The sequence below is a fragment of the Leopardus geoffroyi genome, chromosome D2, assembly GCF_018350155.1.
Source record: "Leopardus geoffroyi isolate Oge1 chromosome D2, O.geoffroyi_Oge1_pat1.0, whole genome shotgun sequence".
Classification (NCBI taxonomy): Eukaryota; Metazoa; Chordata; class Mammalia; order Carnivora; family Felidae; genus Leopardus; species Leopardus geoffroyi.
In genome coordinates this window covers 3,077,497-3,093,407 of record NC_059334.1, presented here as the reverse complement: position 1 = coordinate 3,093,407, position 15,911 = coordinate 3,077,497, and the positions used below count along the sequence as shown (strand labels likewise).

The following is a 15,911-nucleotide window of genomic DNA, read 5'->3' as shown; positions in this document are numbered from 1 at the left end:
TGTAACAAATGAGATTAAAAGTCCAGTTAGGATTGCTTTTTTCAATGTTGACCAAACGGTTAAAAACTTGGAGTGACGGCCGCCAGGAAAATGCTTGTTGTACTTTCTAGGATTTAAATGATCTAAAGAGAGGAAGGTGACAAGAGTAGAGCAGGTGCTGTGTACGAGAGAGAGATAGAAACAGAGAGACAAGACAAAGAAACAGGAAAAAGAAGAAATAAGGAAGCGAGAGAGGGTTGCATGAAATGTGAGGAAAAAATGAGAAGAAAGTGATAAGAGAAACGTCTACCTGAGTGAAGAAAGGGTAGTAGGAAGGAACTAAAGGAAAGTCCTGCATGTAAAAGGAACTAATCAAAACTGACAAAGAGGTGAAGGAGGTAAAGAACATGAAAGAAAACTGTGGAAAGGGTACAGACAACCAAGTGGTTACCGAGTTTCCACTCTACACCAGACACCTTAACAAGTGCAGCTCAGAAATGCCAGGCTCGATGAGCAGAAGATCATGCAGAGAATTATGGTTCCCAGAAAAAAAAAGGATGCAGAAGGCAACTGATTGCTCTAAGAAAGGTACGGTCCATTTAAGATGTAGCAGGTGAGTGTGTGTGTGTGTGTAAATGTTTTCAGGCCAAGGGAACCTAAATAAATACTGAGTAATGACAAGGAAACATTAGGTTGACCTTACTTTTAATTTGAAAATAGTAATAATTATTATAATATACTAAAACGCATGTATTAATCACTGCCGATATGCTAGAAAGCATAGAAAGCAGTTTTCGTGCACATCAGTTAATCCTAACAGCAATCTAATCAGAGCTGCTATTACCCTTGTTTAACGGATGGAGATCTGAGTCTTAGTGAGATTACATAACTCATCAAAATTCATCCATTGATTGTGCCAGGATTTGAAGAAGGTCTATGTGACTCCAAAGCTCATGCTTCAACTACTGTGCCACCGATAATGTTCCATATCCACACACCACCAATGGGTATCATCTGTTAATCCTCCCATGTTCCCCTTGGCTTTGCACACATGAATGCTTAATATAGCAGGTTTGGATCTAATGCATCCCGTCACTCAGTTTCCAAGTAACTTAAACTATCTCATCCTAAAATCTTTCTAGGGCTAGCTACAGCTAGCACAGACTTGGGACACACTTGTAAGAATGCCATCCTTTTATTTTTAAGTTTATTATTTTGAGACAGAGAGACAAACAGAGACAGACAGAGACAGTTAGAGATAGAGAACATGAGCTGGGGAGGGGCAGAGAGAGAGGACATAAAGAATCCCAAGCAGGCTCTGTGAGGTCAGTGTAGAGCCTGATACGGGGCTCGAACTCACGAATGGTGAGATCATGACCTGAGCCGAAATCAAGAGCAGACACTTAACTGACTGAGCCACCCAGGCCCCCTGTCATCCTTTTAACTCCAGCCTTCACAATGTACAGTATATCGATTAATATGTGTAATCTGTTTGTCCGTTGCACGGATGTTTCATACAAACTAGGCTGTAGCATTCACAAGGTCAAAAATGTACCTTATTGATATTTGTATCCCCAGAACTTAGCAAGAAGCTGGCACATGATAGATGTTATACATATATGTTGACTAAATGGACAACAGGGGTTGATCATGGCTCCATCATTCTCCAAGGATCCAAGAAGGATCAGGGTCCACATTGTTCAACTTTCATGAGTCCTCTAACCCTCTGTACTAAAACTATGAAATATAGTAGTTACGAATGTGGCAGCATAAGCCAGGCAGCCTGAAGGACGATCGTGGCACTCTGAACCAAGACAGCTTGGTATCTTTAAAGCCTCAATTTTCATATCTGGGAAACAGGGCTAATAAGAGAATTTATCCCATGGGACTTGAGTGAAGGTTAAATACATTAAACAAGAAAATATACACTCAGCTGAACACTCCTGTTTGCTTCCTGCTGTCCTAGAAATCTGGCTCTTCCCAGAGATTGTTTTCCCATAGCACTGCCCTCCTATTCAGAAAGATGTATACATACACACACATTATGTGGATTACGGGTAAATAAATATGCAGTGTGAGCAGAGGAGAGTGCATAGTGTGTGTTGGGTGGCTGGCACACAGAAACCACACAGCTACAGTTATTAGAAAACTGCTGTGCACGTAACAGGCGCTGCACATGCTTGTTACACCTGGAGAGATGAATGAATGAAGGGAAATAAAGGACACAGTGCACGGCTGAGTTTCCTTGAAGGGCTGTGTTCTTCTCCCCGTAGAGATATTACCGGAAGTGCATCCCACAGACCCAATGGACCAGCTGCGGCCACACCTGGGACGGAGCCACACGCTCTGGACGACGGGGCTGGCACTCCCTCTTCACACAAGGTCTCAGGCTCAGTCCGAACAGCTCTCATCAGTATTCCGACTGTTCACTAGAGACACTTAATAAACTCAGAGTAGTTGGACAGTCCTCGCCGAACAGTCTAATTGAGTGGCCCTGAGGGGCGGTGTCGAGGCTTTCACGAGGAGGAAAGATTAGTGGTGAGAACAGGGCTACTGATCTAGGAATAAACACCACTGTGTGAGCCGCCAACCTCGTGAACAAATGCCCAGAACGGCAGCTGATGATCAGATAAAAAAAGGCAGGAAGCACACCTGAGGAAAGATGGGTTCGGTCTGACGTTTCCACAGACTTTTCTAAATGGCACGCCACGATGGGATAAATGCCAGCGGAATCTCTAAAACACGACGTATCTGTGTGTAGTTATAGCTCAACTAAGCCATTTTCCCAGCACGATGCAAAAGAGTAGCTCCGTGCAGCATCTCGGTACACGGGTGTTCAGTGATTGTGTCCCCATGTCAATGCTGAGCCCCGCCATAGACATCAAACCCTCACCAAGTGCATTTCTCAACTGTGGTTTGAACTCAGTATTCTCAAACCTCACCGGCATGCCCTATTTTGTCAAAAGAGGTACTTCATCTCTCAATTTTTTTTTTTAATTTCAATGCTTACTTATTTCAATAACCACTAATTGGGTCATTCCATCAAGGGCTGAGGAAAACAAATGAGACAGTCTCTGTCTTCAGCAATTTATAATCTAAACATAAAACAAACATCATATGATGTGTTAGAATATAAAGGGGGAAGGCAGACATTACTTTTCCAGCTTGACTGAGGTATAATTTACAACAACTGTACATATTTAAGGTGTAGAGTGTGATGCCTTGATACTTACGCATTGCAAAATGATAACTATAGTCAACCAAATTAACACAATTTCATCCTGCATAGTTGTCTTATTTATTTATGTATTTATGTATTTACTTTGCTGTGTATGTATGTATGCGTGCATGCTTGTGTGTATTTTCCTGTGGTGAGACCACCCAATATGTACTCTTTCAGCAAATTTCAAGAACACAGTGCAGTCTTATTAACTATCATTACCCCAGAACGTATTCTTCTATAACTGGAAGTTTCTACCCTTTGACTAACTTCTCCACATTTAATTTTGATTAAGTGTCATTAGTAGCAACACCAAAAAAACAATGAATGGGTTAGTACGAAGGAACAAAGATAATTTGAATAAAGTCAGGAGGGGAAGACTAGATTTTGACGCCCAGCAGGTGGCTTTGCACGTGGAGCTCAGATAACAGGTCTGGTTTTGGCTTTGTCGCCTTCCAGGTACGGCACCTGGGGAGACCAACTCCGCCTCTCTGTGCCTCTATGGTTTTCTGGTCTAGGAAGGAGGTGAAATTGTAGTGAAATGGTATGTGGTGATTAATATCATCTCCAGGACTTCATGGAGCTCCTGTGAAAATGAAATAATAATATGTCTATGGAGGGCTTGGTTAGTAGATGGTAAATAAATGTTAGTGGCTCTTATTAAGAGATGCTGTTTACAGATAGAGTAACAGTATGACTCCTGATTTAGAAGAACTTGCTGATCATGTAGGAATGATGCATATATGATATGTAGGGACACTTCTTTATAGTTTATGAGAAGGCGTTAGATACAATCAATTGCAAAAACCGAGCACTGCAAACACTCGAAAAATTGCTTCCAGGGATGTCTCTCTCTTCTCTGTCTCTATCTCTGTCTCTCTCTCTCTCCGTGTGTGTCTCTCTCTCACACACACAACACACACACTAAAACAAAAACAGACAGAGGAATGTGGTTTGCTGGGATTCCATGAAGGGGATGAACTTATAAATGAGGCTTGGACAGCTCATGATCACAAACGAGCACGTGCTATTTTGTTGCCTTCAGATACTTTAACACCTAACATTTCCTGAATGAGGCCAGAGAACAGCATGCACAATCCTTGGTGTTTTGTGGAGATACGTATATACATCTGAAACCAGAACTCCAACTCAGTGTTCTACACGGTTTTTCTGGAAGTCCATATGTTCCTTAAGTTCCTTCACTTGAAAACTCAGGTTTTGTCTTGCAAACAGTTTCTTACTGTACCTACTCCAAATCTTTTAGATTTTCCATTTGTGTTCTCCCAAAACACTGCACACAATTCTATTATGATATACTTCACAGTGTATTGAGTATCTCTGTCATTGTTAGATGAAGACACTGTCTCAGTTTTGATGCCCTAGAGTCTTTCCTAGAGTTGATATGCAATAAAATGTTAGCTAAGGGGTGCCTGGGTGGCTCAGTTGGGTAAGAGACCGACTTCGGCTCAGGTCATGATCTCACAATTTGTGGGTTTGAGCCCCACGTCGGGCTCTGTGCTGACAGCTCAGAGCCTGGAGCCTACTTCGGATTCTGTGTCTCCCTCTCTCTCTCCCCCTCCACTGCTCATGCTCTGTGTCTCTCTGTCTCTCAATAATAAATAAATGTTAAAAAAATTAAATAAAATGTTGACTAAATAAGTGAATCTGAATGTGTGGACTGCAGGAAAAGTGCATAGATGGTATGCAGTGAGAGGAACACACCATGGGAGGGAAATTGGGGCAGAAAATGACCAAACTGTCAAAAAATATCAAAATTTGTTTCTTAAAAAATATAGCTCCTTATGGAAATATAAACAAGAGTGGGGCAATTTCAATTTCAAAAAGGAAGAGGTAGAATATTCATCAGGAAGATGGAGAAGTCTGATATATAGACAATCAGAACAAGTCAGAATCCTTGAGAAAAACCAAGCTGCAAGAAAGGCAGATCAATAGTGCCGCTTGCTGAAATGCTAGTAAATGATAGGATCTGTCCAAGAAAGTAGTCATTGGAGGCTTTAGAGGGTACAGTTTTAGTAGAGTTGTGAGAAGAAGCTAATTGCGGAGCTTAAGGGAATTGGGGCGGAAGTGGTGGTAACAGGCATAGAGACGCCACAGGAAAAGACCCAACGAACAGAACCATTCTGTCACGAGCTGTGTGAGTCGCCGATGACTGGGAGCCCGGCAAGACTATGATGACATTTTTGCTCAATCTCAGTTTCCATTGGGGATATATAAAATGAGTTCTGCCTTCACACCATTAGGAGATGAGTATTCTATTTCTCAGTGGGTTGAACATTTTCAGGTGGTTAGAACCACAGAGGGAAGCATGCACCTGGCCAGGTACCGTGAATTTTGTCGGCATCGTTTGAGAACTGAATTAGACCCTTCACTTCTTTTCCCATCTAGACTGGACAAACGGGGTGTCTGAAGTATCCATACTTAGTTAATCCAAGTTATACTGGAAATAACTCGTGTGTGTGTGTGTGTGTGTATGAGAGAGAGAGAGAGAGAGAGAGAGAGAGAGAGAGAACGAGAGAGAGAAAGACACAGAGATTGAGAGAGAGAGAGAGAGAGACAGAGAGAGAGAGAGCATGCACGTAGGCAAGCAGAAAGAGAATCTTCTAAGTACAACAATTGGTCTTCTGTTTGTGAGAGGTTTTTTCCTGGCTCTTCAGCTCTCTGGCCATCCAGAATACGTACACAGATGGACTTCAAGTGAGCCGATTACTAGAATACACAAAAGCCACAGAAGTAATCCTTCTAGACACAAGGTCAGAGCTCAGAGAAGGCACTGAGTTTGTATTTCTGAACTTGTTGACTAGAAAACTGTTGCTGAAACAAACAACCTAAAAAGGTGTGTATTTCCAAATGTTTAAAACTAGTTCCACGGGGGGCGTGTTTAACAAGGACCCACATGATCACTCATCTTCAGAAAAGAGGAGACAAGAAATGCAGTGTGGGTACAACATCAAGAAAGGACACAGCTAAGCTTTCATCTCATAATGCAAATAGTCTGTGTAAGAGGAAGAAATTAAATGCGAGACCGGAAAGAGATGTTCACAACATGTTCAGGCAAAAACTTGCATCACAATATATGTTCTAATGGTTTCATTTTTGTCTAAAGTGACATCTGTGTGCTATGTGTGTAGGTGTGTGCGTATGAGTGTGTGCGCATGGGTGTACAAATATATTAGCTCAATTTCTCTCTATGAACGACATCATATTTAGGGGCACCTGGGTGGCTCAATTGGTTGAGCGCTGACTTTGGTTCAGGTCATGACCTCACGGTTCATGGGTTCGAGCCCCACATTGGGCTCTGTGATGACGACTCAGAGCCTGGAGCCTGCTTCGGATTCTGTGTCTCCTTCTCTCTCTGACCCTCCCCCACTCATGCTTTGTTTCTCTCCGTCTCTCAAAAATAAATTAACATTACAAAAAAATTTTAAAAAAGAAATCATATTTAAGTGAAGGATGATGTTTCAGACGACCCAGTTCACTGAAAATTACTTAGAGTCTTCAGTAATCACCTTGAGTTTAATTTGATTATAACTGAAAGAGACAAGGGAAACTGTTGCCTTGTACCACTTCCAGAAAGATAAGGTTGTCAAGAAGAGATAACAGGCATTCTACTTAGCAACAGCAAACTCAAAGGACACAGGAGTTTGCAAACGTTCCCAGCATGATCCTGGGGAGATGATGAGAGTCCCATGAATAGAAAGCAGAGGAACTCATGAGGTAGACAGAGTGCTATAGCATTGCCCTACATGACAGTCTAGAAAAGTCTGGGAATATGAACCATTAAAACCATGTCACTCCTGTCGCAGAGCCGTGAAGTTTATTTAACCACCTCTCCTCAAGGCACCCCAAGTGGGGATACATCCTGCTTGGAAACCCAAGGGTTTCAGCTCAGCTCACTGGATAGTTAGAATCTCCTTATAATTCCATTATCAGCAATGTCATTGGTGGCCCATTCTCTTCTCAGGTTAATTAGCATAAGCCGGGGTCACACTGCTTCATGACCTCTGGATGCACCGATAAAAAAGAAGTTTCCAGGCTCTAGCATCAGACGTCAGACAGTTACAGTCTTCGTTGAGTGACGGTCTACCCTTCGCTGACCTTGCATGGATTACCTAACAGCAAGCATGAAAATGAAGCTGGAAATGTTCCTCAAACTTCACCTACAGTTTCAGGGGAATCAGTCAGCTCTCCAGGGAGAGAATGCAGTCAGTAACACTTTTCAGGAGAAAGTGTCATTTAACAAAGTCTTCAAGGTATCTGGTAAATTTGGGGGGACATAAAAAAACACACATACAAGCACAGGGACACAAAGTACTCCTTTATAAACAAATATGTACATTTATAAAAATAGAAGTATAATTATTTCTAAGTGATGAGAAGTAACCATGGCAATAAAGGTAAACAGTTTATTGGCCATAAGCCATATACCAGGTGCTATGCTACACTTCAAAACTGAGTTTCAAGAGTTATTGTCATTTATAAGGGAACGGGTCCAGCTCGTGACGGGCTTTTAAACAGGGCCCCTTCATGTAGTTGTTCTGCTTGTGCTACACAGTGGTCCCCCTCACTCACACACACGTGTGAATCGGTGTAATAGCTCAAGGTCAGCACAGAGGATGCTTGGCCTCCAGGCGAATGGTTGCACAGCCAGGGGGAACGAACCCTTTCTTTAATAAAGTCCAGCCAGCTTTCACAGTGTGATCACACTTAGAGAATCTCCCTCTCCTCTCTCCTCTCCTCTCCTCTCCTCCCCTCTCCTCCCCTCTCCACCTCTCCCCTCCCCTCCCCTCTCCTCTCTTCTCTTCTTCTCCCCTCCCCTTCCCTCCCCTCCCCTCCCCTCCTCTCCCACAGACACACACACACACACACACACACACACCCCTTCTAAAACTCCTCTAACACTTTGGTTCAAACTTAGCCATGATGTTACAGTATATAATTTTTTTTTAAATTGTTTTCCTATCTGATTATGGCAACAGTACATATTTAATATGGACAGTTTGAAAATGCAGAGGAAATAATAAAACATAAACCATATTCACTACCCATATGTCATTTTCCCATTCTGGCTCTCTCTCTTTCCCTTTCGTGATTCCTTCATGAACTTGAAAGAAATCAAAACAAAACAAACCAAGCCTGTGCACAAGTTGCCTTATTGATGTCCCTGTGTGTTAGAACGGGAGACATCGTTCGTGTATCTGTTTCCCCACAGTGTACACCGCTTACCAGATGGCCCTGCTTCCTCTGCTCCTCGGTGGTTCCTCCACCCCAGCACCCCCACAGTCACTGGGGATCAGGGCACACGTTCCCAGTCAAATAAATTGGTCCCTACTGGTAATGAATTACAACACAGCTAAAATAGCAATCCCAACGCTGTCTTAAGGGTAGAAAGAGACTATCAACTAAAAATGGATCATGTTCTTTTATTTTCTATCAGTTAGCTAAAATCTTTTAAAATTTAACATAATACAATCAATCCCACTTATGTTATTAATGCTTGCTTAGATGTAGTCATCAACCAAATGAAATATCCCTTATGGAACAGGCCATCTACAAATTTTATTACTGACCTTAAAAACTTCTCTCAGCCATTTGAAAGGAAAATATGAAAAGACTCAAAACTTTGCCAAAGTTTTCAACTAAAAATTTTGTTTAAAGTATTTTAAATAATAATTAGATAATATATTTTCCTTAAAAGCAGTTCCACACATTTGGCTAATCCTAGAATACTTTATTATTTCAGGATAATTCCCTAATGTCTAAGTAAGGAAATATACAGAAAAGCATTGGAGACTGTTCTTAACTACAAGCCAGAAGAGTTCTATTATTTCATACAAGAAAAATCTAGACTTTTATCCTAATAGACTGTAATCCTAATAGCTTCAAAGTAGTTTACTTTTTTTTCTCCTTTATTTTTCTCTATCTGAAGCTTCAAGCCATTTATGCAGTCAGTCACCAACTCTCACAATGGGCTAATCCAACCAGCAGATCATCAGCTGTGGCAAAGTTCTTTCCAGTTTTAATTTCTCACAGGCTGTCAGCATGTTTATGACCTCACCATTTTCTTCCTTCCATCTGATCCTACATACCCCCATCCCCCAGCATTTGGATTTAAAAAAAAATCGCTTCAAGAGATTCTCATGGCATATTCCAGTTTAGGGTTATTTCGTGCAATAGTCATACACTGCCGAGTTCTGATTCATTCCTTCACAGCATGGGCTCACAATTTCATATAGATTAAAAAAAAAAAAAAACAAAACAGCAACTATAAGAACCATTTTCAGTCACACATAACTGAACAACTGGATAAAAGTGATTGCCAAGAGACCCTAATTGCGGAAGTTCAGAGAGAAGTAAAGACCTGGGTGGGGGGTTGCTCAGGTACCCCTGAATGTGGCAGGACCGCGGGGGCTCCCTGGAGGAGGCCAGTTTGGAAGGGATGCTAGAATGCACATAAGGTGAAGAGGTCTCCACAAAACACTACAGAGCATATGTCTCTGCCAAGGTCAAACCCCTGCAGCCTTGCTGACAATGAGTCAGTTACCTCAAGGAGGAGGGCTGAGCAGGTCCCTAGGGCTGCAGGGGGCCACCCCTCCACAGCCCGGCCTCACCCTGGCCCTGCCACGTGGCAGGTGTGAGGCTCCCTGCTCCAGACGGGAGACCACCTGGGCCAGCAGTTACCTGGTAATCTTATTTTGGAGATTTTTCTATGCGACACATTTAGAAAGAGCAAGAGCTATAATGAGCTTATTAAGGAAACCGATCTACGGCATTATGGGCTAAACATGGAGTCATTTCCTCTGATAACCTAAATTAACATTGCTTAAAAGCACAGGGCTTGCAAATGTCTAATGTCAGCAATGATGGTGAACCCTCCCCTGCTCAGTGTGAAGGCCAAATACGAATACAAATAGAAAGCCTTATGGTGCCAAGAACTATCAATACACTCGTTTGTCATTTATTCCCAGGGCAAATTTAAAATACTTCCTTTTAATAGAAAGTCATGCTCTTCCATGGTTCATTCATATCTATCTATCTATCTATCTATCTATCTATCTATCTATCTATTGCTTCAAAGTAGCTGTTACATTATTTATTTATCTCAACATTTAAATTTTCTTTGAAATGGAGATTTACCATCGCAATAAACGGCAACAACAGAAACACTGGGTTCAGGCACACTTAAAGTAAACGGTGACCAATTAGCAAAACTTTTCAAGGAATCAGGCTATTGATTCACGAAAATAATTGTTCTTGAAAATTATTCTCCAAGTCTGAAAAGAGTCATATTTTTCTAACCATGAATGACTAAGAATGCCGTAATACACGTACAATTTGAATACTGTTTGAGATAAAGTCAAATCAGTTCATCTATCTTCAGATCATTCAGTTTAGCCAAGCAAAGCATAAAAATACTAATAACGCCATTCTTTGCCGCTACTAAGTGTGGCCACATAACAGAGCGGCAGGGGGGAAGAGGCAGCTGGTGCCTGTGGACCTTGAATGCTAAACAATATCAAATAAAAACAATGAAAAGGAAAAAGAAAACCAAACTCAGCTTCCTAGAGTGGAGGAATTTGTCTATTTCTTCCATCTATTAAAGTATTATACATATGCTAATTTTCATTATGAGGTATCCAAACACAGATCTCCCCACTATTAAAATATCTGAGACACGCACATTTCAGGTTCTGCACATGGAACATGTTAAATGGTCCCCTGAGGGACCTTGATGACCAACATCTCTTTCTAAAGTGACTGGCTGAGTATTAGGAAGGAACTCACAAACTCTAACGTCAAGTCTTTTACACTGTTTTCCTCTTTCCAAATTAAATAGCGGTGGATGAAATAATGCCATACCCCATGAAAGTGCTAACAGTAAAATCACTTAGAGCACCTACTTTTGACTCCTTCAGAGAGATCTTTCCTCACAGGAGATTTTGGTACACTTTACAGTCTTAAATTTTATCAGAGACCATTAATTGTGTCAATTCAAGGGTTACTAAATAGCATCTAATGTTGTTGTTTTCCACAGCAATTACACATTTGCTCAGGGATAATTAGTAAGTGGTCAAACGGAGGCCTCGCTCTGGATTTTCCACCACACTGCAATCCTGGTTAAGAAACGAAGTACATCGGATGCCACTTTTGCAGAACTATTTTAATTAAGGTAAATTATTGCAAACAGCTACTAACCTCTAACAACGAACTACACGTTAGCATTATTCATTTCTGAGCTGTGCTTCCTTTTCCACTTAATTACAGAAACCCTGGCTAACTCTCAAAGTCAGACTAAAAGCAGACTTACCATCATCGTACTGGCCGAAGCAGACTGCAGACAGCGCTCCCAGGATGATCCCCGAAGCTAAGCATTTCCAGAGGTAAAACCGTTGTAACATCTTCTGTCAAATTCTGCTCAAGGCTGATCTGAAATCACAGGAAGGGGAAGGAAACAGGTGACACGTTCATTAGTCTATTATAGGATTTATACACACGACTGTGACAGTACAGAAAAGCCTCAATGACTTCATAGGTAATCACCTGCGCCACACCATCCACCAACAAATAACACACCCGCTCAATGCCCAGCAACTCTTTACCCACATGAATTTACACACAAGTGATCTCTAAGGAAAGAAATATTTGCTGTTACTCTGTAAGCAAGGAAGTTGAGAAGTTAACATACTGATGACATCGCCCTTTTAAAAATGGAGACCCTACGAGTGAATCAACTATGAAGTTATTAAATTTATCTTAGCCATAGCATAGGTCAGTGATAGCGTGTACGTTGTTTCATGATGATTTCAGCTGGCAGACTAGTTGCTAGTATCCTACGTGAACATTTCAATGCGCATTTGCCTTATATAATTAAATAGAAAAACGCATTATTACAATTCTAATTGCTTCCTGGCAGAGCAATAAGGGACTGACTGTGCCAAGTAAGACAAGGGAACACCATCCATTTCTACCACATCTGTCTTCCAAAGCATTTGGATGAATTTCATTTCAATCCCTTTGCTTTTCTTTGCAATCTCCAGGAAGTAAAGACACCAGGTGAAATATTAGTGGCCAGTGAGCACACCAAAAAAAAAAAAAAAATCTTATTGAAAGAATGATGTGCTAAGCTTCCGTGTAAATTGAAAAAAATCATTGATGCGGGCTTGTTCAAAGTGACCCTGGGTATATATAGATCAGGGAAGAACAGGGATAGGAACCCTGTCTCTCTGATTCAAAGGCGTTACATTCAGATGCCTGTGGGGGACAAGAAGGCCAAAGCAGAGAGCGAATTAGGCTAAAGGGACACTAGGGATGGTGAGGCTGTGATAAACTGGGAGTCTCAGGGTTTGCCTGCAGAGGTCAGCTGGTACAGTGTTGCCAGGCCTTCCGAGTTTCCAGAATATTGTAGAAATCCAAATTTCCATGAGGGATTGCCCAGTCGTCTAGATAACTGTTCAACCTTCATAACTAGGTGCTTCTGGCCGGCTACACCGTGCCCTAAGGGCCTTCAGTCGACCAGACCTGTCCAGGATTCTCTCCCCTAGATGACTAGCGGTAAGGTTCATCAGAATGTGCCAAGGAAATATTTTAATTCTGCCTTTACATGCAGTTTAGTTCATCTATGTTTCTGTTTTGTGTGTGTTATAGTTTATTTGCACAATAGCATATATAGATATACATAATTTACTTTAAACTTGTATGAAAAGTTCAAGCCCGTTTTTTTCCTTTTACTCATAGAATGCGTAGTGCTTAAATTTCAAGGGTCACTGCACTAGAACATGCACATTTTAGAAAGGAAGTTATTCTGTTTCCTTACCTAAAACAGACAGACAAAAAGAGGCACTTTCTTATTACCTGGCTCTCACACATTTTTCCCCCTTACTGGCAACAGACTCAGCCTCTACTTTTGTAAATGCCAGGCCTAGGGAGCCCCCAGGAGAGCCCGATATTACATATCACAACAGTTCATGCTTACGACTGGCCAACGCTAGCACACGAAAGAGTAGTGGGTTCTTCGTAAACGCAAGTTCTTAAACTCACCGATTACATGATTTTGAGCAAATGAGGAAGCATCTCTATCTTACTTGCCTCATCATTAACATGAAGACAAAATGATATCTACTTTGTATGTTTGTTTTGAGGATTAAGGGAATGGCTACAGGATGTTTTTAAAGTGTTTATTTGTTCATTTTTGAAAGAGACAGCAAGCAGGGCGAGGGCAGACAGAGAGAGGTGGGGACAGAGGATCCAAAGCAGGCTCCAGGCTCCGAGCTGTCAGTACAGAGCCTGACGTGGGGCTCTAACCCATGAGATCATGACCTGAGCCGAAGTCAGACCCTCAACCGACTGAGCCACCCAGGAGCCCTGTGAACGGCTCAGTGCCTCCAACAGAGTGAGCTTAATCTGAGTACTTTTGACTCAGCCTCTATGGCGTCTTCCAAATGCTTAAACATATTGTCTCAATATGTCTTTAGCACAGCATCTAGGGTAGGTGTTAGATTATCTCCAGTCTTGGAGGAAAGGTCACATTCACTGGCTTAAGGTTACAGACTGGTGAGTGGCGGAAGAGGTGGGACAGGTGGTGAGTCTGAAAGGTCTGCTCATGCATTACAGAAAAGGACTAGACAATTCTAAGCAGAACACATGGCCCGGAAGGTTTCACGGGATCTGGAGGCCTGTTCCCAAACCTGGATGTGGCCCCACTAAGATTTATTCAAATACTAGCTCTAATGTTTTTTTTTTTTTCCCTAAGAAATGTGGTAACATTAAGAAACAGAAAACGGTACATAAAATTACAATATATATATATATATATATATATATATATATATATATATATATGTATATACAGACAGAAAATAAAGAAAACTGATCCAAAAACAAAAAGCAAAAAGCAAAACACAAACAACACAACTTAAAGAAAAAGCAATACTATCTTGCAAAATGACAAAGGGCAAAGCTGTGTTCCTTCAAGAATCTTTAAGCAATCAACTTGACTACCCTCTTACTGGCTTAGGTTTTTACGTGCTCACTAATATGCCATTCTCCTTTGCTTCTGAATTGTTTTAATATTTATTCATTTTTGAGAGAGAGAGAGCCAGAGAGAGACAGAACACAAGTGGGGGAGGAGCAGAGGGAGAGGGAGACACAGAATCCCAAGCAGGCTCCAGGCTCTGAGCTGTCAGCACAGAGTCCGACACGGGGCTCCAACCTACCAACCATGAGATCACGACCTGAGCTGAAGTCGGAGGCTTGACTAACTCAGCCACCCAGGTGCCCCTTATTTTTATCTTTTGCTTCTGACTCAAACTATTTGGTTTCATTTAACAACCTTCAAAATGAAAACCACCAGATGGCTCATAATTGTATAATTATTGAAGTCACTGCATTATGATATCTCTAGAAGTATAATTTCTGGATCTGCAATCCTGTATATTGTTGTTAGGGAAGTGTACACATACTTTTGAAAATATCACAGGAAAACCTTGTATAAAAATTCATTGACAATGGGCAGAGTACTTACTTCCTGCAGTAATGAGAATACTTGGGAGAGTATGCTGTTTCGAATAATGACAAAGATAGGAACTTCTCTGATTTGTTTTTACTACTCAGTTTATATCTTCGTCATTTCCAAGGCAGTTTTAATCATTCCAATGGGCTCGACACTGATTGCAACCTGAAAGAATGGTATGACTCATCATGTCATCCTGATACCCTAAAACAGAGTGCACGTATTGACTTAATAAGAAAATCCTGGTTTCTAAAGGGAGCTATCATGAGAAGACACCTCCTAGAAAGAGGCTATGTTTCTACACACAAGAGAGTAAGGGCCCCATGGTTAATAACCTTAGTGTGCCAGTCAGCCAGCAGGCTCTTCTGTCATCAAGGAAGTTGGAACAGATCAAACATTTTCATCAAAATACCATTTTCACTGCTAGTTGTACAGGCTGGAGAATTGCAGGCGAAATTCTTATAGGAGATGGAACCCCAAATCTTGTTAAATGACAGGTGAGTGAAACACGTCCCAAACCAGACCTCCGATGCGGTGTCGGACTTCTGTGATAAGTCCCATATCAAACTCCGCCATGTTCTCTGGGTACAAATCTTTCCTCCAAATCTCCTTGGCCAGTTATGTTGTTCTCTAGCAATCTAGAACATGCCCCATCCTAAAAAGGAATGGAGCTGACCTATAAATAAATTCACTGTACTTGTCTTTCAGGAGATACATTGGTTGGTAAGGTCCACACTTGGGGACACCTAATAAAGACATGTGTTCCCTATAGTGATTTGGAAATAGCATGCTATTGTCAGATATACTGGGGAAAATGGAAGCTTTCCAATTAGGTTATAATTTTACATGTAAGTGGCTGAGTTTCATGAAATTTACAATATGTTTCCCAAAGGCTTAAGAATATTTTACCACAATTATTCAACATATAATATATCCATTTTGACTTTCATGTCATTCAGATTCACAGCCACTTAAACCTCATATTTATTTCTCTGGCACCCAATGTTCTCAGAAATTCATTTATTCAACAAAAAGTTATGCAGGATCTATGAGGTATCACTCACTCTTAAAGGCAGCTAGAAAATAGCAGTAAAGAAAGTCCACTCATATCTCTACTCTCATTTATCTTACATTCTAGGAACGTGAAGCTAGACCAAACAATAAACACAAACATGTTATACAACT

At 41.2% G+C, this 15,911-nt stretch overlaps 1 protein-coding gene across 18 annotated transcripts in view; it reads right to left on the bottom strand.

The window, feature by feature from the left end:
- The window catches only part of PCDH15 (protocadherin related 15), a 1,244,966-nt gene that overhangs the window by 779,957 nt on the left and 449,098 nt on the right, over positions 1-15,911 (bottom strand). For all 18 annotated transcript variants that reach the window (XR_006701343.1, XR_006701344.1, XR_006701345.1 and 15 more), the window contains one exon: positions 11,526-11,644. Coding sequence is in view for 15 of the 18 variants with exons in the window: in XM_045437154.1 (XP_045293110.1) it covers positions 11,526-11,616 (91 nt within the window). In the remaining 3 variants the exon portion in view is untranslated. The remainder of the gene's footprint in view (positions 1-11,525; positions 11,645-15,911) is intronic.